Raw genomic sequence first — 6,000 nt, 5'->3', positions numbered from 1 at the left:
TGACTCTCCCTGTAGTCTTTTTATCTTTAAAGTCTTTATTGATGAGTTTTGTGCAAGAACAACAGAAGGATTTACAGTCGTCCCTCGCTATAACGCGGTTCACTTTTCGCGGACTCGCTGTTTCGCGGATTTTTTGTGTGTAATTTTGCATGCTTTTTTTTTTTACAGCGTACTGTACAGTATGAACACGCATTGTGTTACTGGTAATAATAATGTGTCAAACCTCGTAGATTGATCATTAAAATTAAATTTGTTAAAAATGTTCGGGCTTGAAAACAGGTTTTGATCTTTGGTTTCATTTACTTATACAGTATTATACTTATTTTTGTTAAATCTGCGAAAGTTTGAACTTTGAAAGTGTTTAAATAAGAGAGAAATGTGAGCAAATGTTAATGCCTGTCGGCAGAGCCAGTCTGAGAAAAGTGTATAAAAGTGTGTGGTTAGGGGTTTTACGGCCTCAAAACATGTATAATAATTGTAAAACTTACTTTGCGGATTTCGTTTATTGCGAGTTATTTTTAGAACGTATCCCCCGCGATAAACGAGGGACCACTGTACACCGATTCCTACGCTGGTCAGCCAGTAGCGGTCCATATGTGGCGGAAGTTATAAAAGTCTAAATATTGGTAGAGTAATTCTAAAAATCAGCCAGTCCACTGTGGCGATTTGGTGATTTCTTAAGCTACTTCAAATGTTTATCAGGAAACTAACTGGCAGATGAATCAATAATGACAATAATTAATTGCAGCCGTGGCAGTAATTGTTAATTACTTTTCTCACAGTGTAATTAGTGCAGTGCAGTATTGATTTTGTCACTTTAATCCATGCTGCTGGGAAAAAGACGTGTTGAGGGTGGTTCCTTCTGGCTTACCCATTGAATTAATGGGTGTTCCTGTTATTGTGTCCACACCTATATTATATTCTAAGAAAAATAATAAAAGTGTTTGTCCTGTGCACGGTGTGAACCAATGAGATCACCATCATGTTTTAATTAGATTTTCTTATCAAATTAAAGGTGTTTATCTGCACAGTAACATTTAATTGGATGTGTTTATCATTTATCAAGTTTGTCTATAACAAGTTTGTTACTTTAAGCTGATTGTTACCATGTTTATCAGTTTACAGCTCGGCCCAGCAGTCCCTGTTCATCTAAACTACTGCATGAATTTAAGAGTTTATCAGCTGTTATCGGCCGTTTCTGCTCTCCTTTTTTAATTAATCTGTGTTGTGCATGAAGGAGTTTCATCTTCACTGTGCAGATAAAATGTCCTCCACTGAGGGTCTGTCTATGGGACTCTGACAGCAGTGAGAGAACAGCACCCTCCCATGTTCATCCAGAACAAAGTCGCCGCCCAGCTGAAAAACACAGAGGGAACAAACTCGAGAGGATCACACATGAATCTTAATAGAGTTTCTGAGGAGATTCACTGCAGACTTTAGATGCCTTGCACAAGGACACTTGAAGTTCCTGTGTTTGTCCGTGAAGCTGCGAGCATCATTTTACCTGAAACATGTCGTCTTGAATCGACGGAAGCCCTCGTGGAAACTCCATATTGTCGGCCACGTACTCAGCGTAGAGCAGCATGTTTCTGAAGTTTAACACTTTCTTCAGGGACGCTCCGAGGCCGAATGCTGCGTACATCTGAAACACCCAAACAGCTCGCTGTCAAGCAGATTATTTAATGTGTATTCTGCGTCATAGTCGCGTGATGTCGACCTCTGACCTTCCTATCAGGGTCCAACAGCATGTCGTATTGACAGTCGGTGTCCTGCAGCCAGTGTGAAGCTCCTTCCTGACAGCCGAACGAAACAACCACCACTTGAACTGAGTGCGCATCGAGGGAGCTCTGAAAAATACCGTCATGCACGGAGGATGATGATGATTTGTAGATATGATGGCAACCTGAACTACTCTTGTCTTGGGAGAGAACATGCAGGGTTTAAAAGAAAGAGAATTATAGCGTCCGCGGACAGCTGTGATAAATGTTGATTTTTAAGACCGTGGTCTCGCCTGACCTCTGAGGATGAAGCTGCACTAATACCTCGGTCAGATTAATTTGCTTTCTTACTGATAAAATTTCTGGCAGCCAGCGTGTGAGCGTGACTATTCTAAACTCTGTCTGCAATTTAAATCAAAGAGTTCGTGTACTTTTAATTATTTAGCTGAAGCTTTTATCCAAAGTGACTTACAAAAATGGGCAACAATCAAGGTACAGTGTGACAAGGACTGTCTGAGATTTATCATGTCCAGTTGTTGGTAGTGTTGTAGAGGAGGTCCTCTCTGAAGAGCTGGAGGTCTTCAGGAGGTCTGTGAAGGTAGAGAGGGACGCCCCTGATCTTGTAGGAATTGGTAGGACGTTCCACCAATGAGGAACAGGAAAAGTTTGGATTGCCCTGAGCGTACGGGTGGCAGTTTATTGGAGAAGGTACGTATATGTCTGTACGAGGACGTTCAAGAACCGGAGACTACTTTGTAGTCGGCATCAGGGATTTAAATTTAATGTGGGCTGATACAGGTAGACAGAGCTCGATGACTTTGGGTTGATTGAAGACCAGGTACTTGGTTTTCCTAACAAAGATCTGCCTCATTCAAAATCTTTTGTGATTTGAGGCTTAAACATTTGTTTTTGGATGCTGATTATGTTTAGTGTAGAATCGTTTATAAGATATTATCTAATGAGACATTGCCTTAAAATCTCGTGATACTTTGAGTTTTTGCTGTATCTGTATCTGCAGTTTACCTGTTTCTTCTCCAGATCTTTAAGGTGGAGGCGGCAGAGTAGACAAGAGAACTGACGGATCAACACCAGCAGGATCTTTTTACCTTTCCCGAGATATTTCTCGAATGTCACTGTTCTGCAGAAACACACAGAAACCATGAAATACTGACGATGAACCGCTCGAGTACGGCTATGTGAAAAGAAATGAATCAAACGTACTCTCCCGTTCTGGCGTTGATGAGCGATGTTTCAGGTGAAACACGTTTTGACTGATGGTCCCCATCCAGTATTTTAGCACTCAGTTGTAACTCATCATCCAAACGCTGCAGAAAGGCATCCCACTGCACCTGTGTTACATCGGCCACAGTCAGTTAAAAACAAAAACGCTCACGCAACGGCCCCCGATAAGAATGTTTCTGAATATCTGCGATGTCGATAACTCACCTCTAGCTGCTCAAAGTCTCGGACGGCGTCCCGTAAAGAAGCACAGCTGGAGGAGACGTACAACAAGTTTTTACTGTTTCAGTTTATTGTGAGTGTGAGATGTTTTCTGAATGAAATTAGTGAACGCACAGGAAGGTTTACTGTTGCACGATCAAATTTTGGATCAGATTTGTTTTACTATGTGGAGGGTTTCAGTTACAGTATCAGGGTTACAGCAGGTTTGGAGGCCCGAGGGAAGCGTTTTTTTTTAGAGAGTTAAATATATATTTCTGCATGTAAAAAGATTAATTCATTATTAAAATAGCTTCCAGTAAATTTACTTTACAATCTACATCAGCAGGATTTCCCCTAAGTGGAATGCAGCCATCATTATTACACCTGTGAGGTTTGTAGATGTTGAAATGTCTTGTCTGTGCTGCCAGTCCATTATTAGACAATAATTCACCCTTCCTAAGTCCCGCCCTTTTCAGTCTGTGCTCCAATAACATTTGGGTAAACGACTCACCTGTTCAAATGATATTAAGGCTTAAAGTTTAAGGATTAAGAGCGTGGACGCTTTGACTAGTTTAACCATCTTCTCAACATGACTGAGCCTAGCACGTAGCATGTCTGAGTACAGGTAAAGGTGAGAAGTTGATCACAGGTTTCTCAAATGTCATTGGAGCACAGACCTTAAAGGGGCGGGACTTATGAAGGTTCATTCGTTTCAGGTCTTACTGATTGTTTTTTCTCCAGAGATCTTCGGCATCTTTTATCCTCTTCACAGACAAACTGTGGAGTTAAAAAAAACACAAGTTAACACCTCATATCTGCACGTCAAAGACTGCAAATCTGAAGCTCTGTTTACGTTTTAAATATATATTTTACAGCCATATAAATGATTCAAAGCTGTTACAGTTAGAGGAGTTTGTGTACTGCTCTTAACCTTTTGTACAAAGCTGCACCAGCTTCAATCAGACCCAGCAGTGACTGTTTTTGCTCTATGCGGATTTTCTGCCTGATGAATTCTTGAAGGGAGCCTGTGTGAGATAAAGTAAATGAAGTTAGTCTGTTTGGACTTCATTCTTTATGGGTAATGATTGACAGGCCTCCTGCAGCCCCTCCGCTCAGGCTCCGTCCATAAATCGCCCGCCAACTGCAGAACACGGCGTCTGCATGTCTATTTTTACATGCACTTCAATGCGTCCCCACAAAACGCTGCAGCCTACCTTCCCTGCTCTCTTTCTCGGCGAGGTCCAGCAGAGCTTTTCCATTTTCAACAAAAGCCCTGAGAGCTTTCACACAAGAGTCTGCAGGCGGGTGTGCTCCATCAGCCATTTTCTGTCTCTAATGTGAGATATGTAACTTCTTATCAGCGCGCCGGACTGAAATAATCTCCCTTGCCTTCTCTCGAAGTCCACGCTGGGCAAACAGGGAAACAAAAGATTTGTTGTCGAAGCTCAATTTAAAGGGGCACTCGGCTGATTTTACAGTTTGCTGCTCATGAGGAGTACTGCTCAGCTTTGTCAGGTCTGAGAAAACCACTCATCAACCCAGTTATTTCACATTGTTTTGCTGACAACTGGTGGCAAAAACTGTTTAAGAAGATATAAGACCACACTATATATATATATATAACTGCACACAGCAGTGTATATATACTACATCCTAATCTTTATAGTGTTATTTTGTAGTTGGTATTATAGTTGGCATACTAAATAATAAATACAGATCATTTAGTGTGCTGTTAAAGCAGGACTTAGTGGCATCTAGCTGTTGATTGCAACCCTCTCGCCTCCCCATGAAGGGGAAGCTACAGTAGAAACACGGTAGTTGTTGTTTTCAGGTGATTATATGCAAATAAAAACATAATTATGCATATTATGTCCAAAGACATGCACTTAACGGGTTAACTGGTGACTCTAGATGTGAGTGTGGACGGTTGTTTGTCTCTGCGTCCCCTGTGATGACCTGACGGCTTGTCCAGGATGTACCTTGTGATAGTTTCCAGCCCCACTGTGACCCTGATGAGGATAAGGGCTTACAGGCCGTAAATCTGACACAGTGGACCTTTTTAATGTAAATTATTCTCCCATTATTATCCCCAGTACGGTGCACAAAGGAAATTGAGGAGCTTTTCACAGCAGGAAAAGAAATAAAATAAATTGAGTGTGGTCTTGGAAAAGATCTTGGAAAACTAAACAAAAAAGGATCAAATCTTTAGAAAAAAAAAAAGAAGATTTGGATCTTAGAATAGAAAATAAACTTTATCGATCCCTCGAGGGGAAACTCTTTTTTTTACAGGCCCGAAATACAACCACGCACTCATAAAGGGCTCATGGACATCCAACTGTGGAGAGATAGGAGCAGTTACAGGTTCGGTACCTTGCTTGAACCAGCAACCCTCCGGTTCCCAAGCCGAGTCTCTACAGACCGAGCTACTGCTGCCCACAGACCTTTGGGAACTTTGGAAGTTTAAACGTCTCAGTTGGATTGACTTTTGATGTATTGAATAATATCCTGTATGGTCATTTTTTTGTATACTAACTGATAAATCAGTATATTAGTATTGTAATGAGTATGCAGTATGGATTTGGGCTTTTTGCAGATGTGAGCAGATCATTTCCTTTTGTCACATCAAAAATCTGCTTAGAATTATTATTTAAATGATAAGGAGATATTTGGGTGACTGCGTAATTCCCAGCAAAGCTCGGCTAGAGTAATTGATAACACTTGTATTGGCGTGGACAGCCTTTAAATCTAAAATCCCTCTGCTGTTTTACATTAGACATTTTACATGCTACATAATCACTCTATGATTAGCTGGTTTGGTTTAGGATAGCTCAAGGCGATGATT

The 6,000-nt window shown here is 41.0% G+C and overlaps 1 protein-coding gene across 2 annotated transcripts; it reads right to left on the bottom strand.

The window, feature by feature from the left end:
• Window positions 1-505: 505 nt before the first annotated feature.
• LOC104937232 (uncharacterized) lies at window positions 506-4,632 on the bottom strand. 2 transcript variants are annotated; one of them, XM_027275042.1, is made up of 9 exons: window positions 4,373-4,632; window positions 4,090-4,183; window positions 3,882-3,935; window positions 3,165-3,210; window positions 2,940-3,061; window positions 2,742-2,856; window positions 1,725-1,847; window positions 1,505-1,642; window positions 506-1,356 (listed from the first exon to the last, which is right to left on the bottom strand). In XM_027275042.1, the coding sequence occupies exons 1-9, from the start codon at window positions 4,479-4,481 to the stop codon at window positions 1,249-1,251; spliced, it is 909 nt and encodes a 302-aa protein (XP_027130843.1). In that variant the 5' UTR covers window positions 4,482-4,632; the 3' UTR covers window positions 506-1,248. The 2 variants fall into 2 exon arrangements, with proteins under 2 accessions (XP_027130843.1, XP_019133487.2); XM_019277942.2 differs by having other exon boundaries at window positions 2,940-3,067; window positions 4,373-4,631.
• Window positions 4,633-6,000: the final 1,368 nt, after the last annotated feature.

Source organism: Larimichthys crocea, chromosome XXIV (assembly GCF_000972845.2).
Source record: "Larimichthys crocea isolate SSNF chromosome XXIV, L_crocea_2.0, whole genome shotgun sequence".
NCBI lineage: Eukaryota > Metazoa > Chordata > Actinopteri > Sciaenidae > Larimichthys > Larimichthys crocea.
Note: the sequence above shows the minus strand (reverse complement) of the source record. Positions and strands in the feature narration are given on the sequence as shown.

Bases quoted from the DNA above. Each gene is read 5' to 3' on its own strand.
- LOC104937232 (XM_019277942.2), bottom strand. From the start codon at position 4,481: ATGGCTGATGGAGCACACCCGCCTGCAGACTCTTGTGTGAAAGCTCTC. The intron at 3,068-3,164 runs GTGAGTTATCGA...GATGTAACACAG, and splicing joins GAGACTTTGAGCAGCTAGAG to GTGCAGTGGGATGCCTTTCT. The intron at 1,357-1,504 runs GTAAAATGATGC...TGTGTTTTTCAG, and splicing joins TTCAAGACGACATGTTTCAG to CTGGGCGGCGACTTTGTTCT.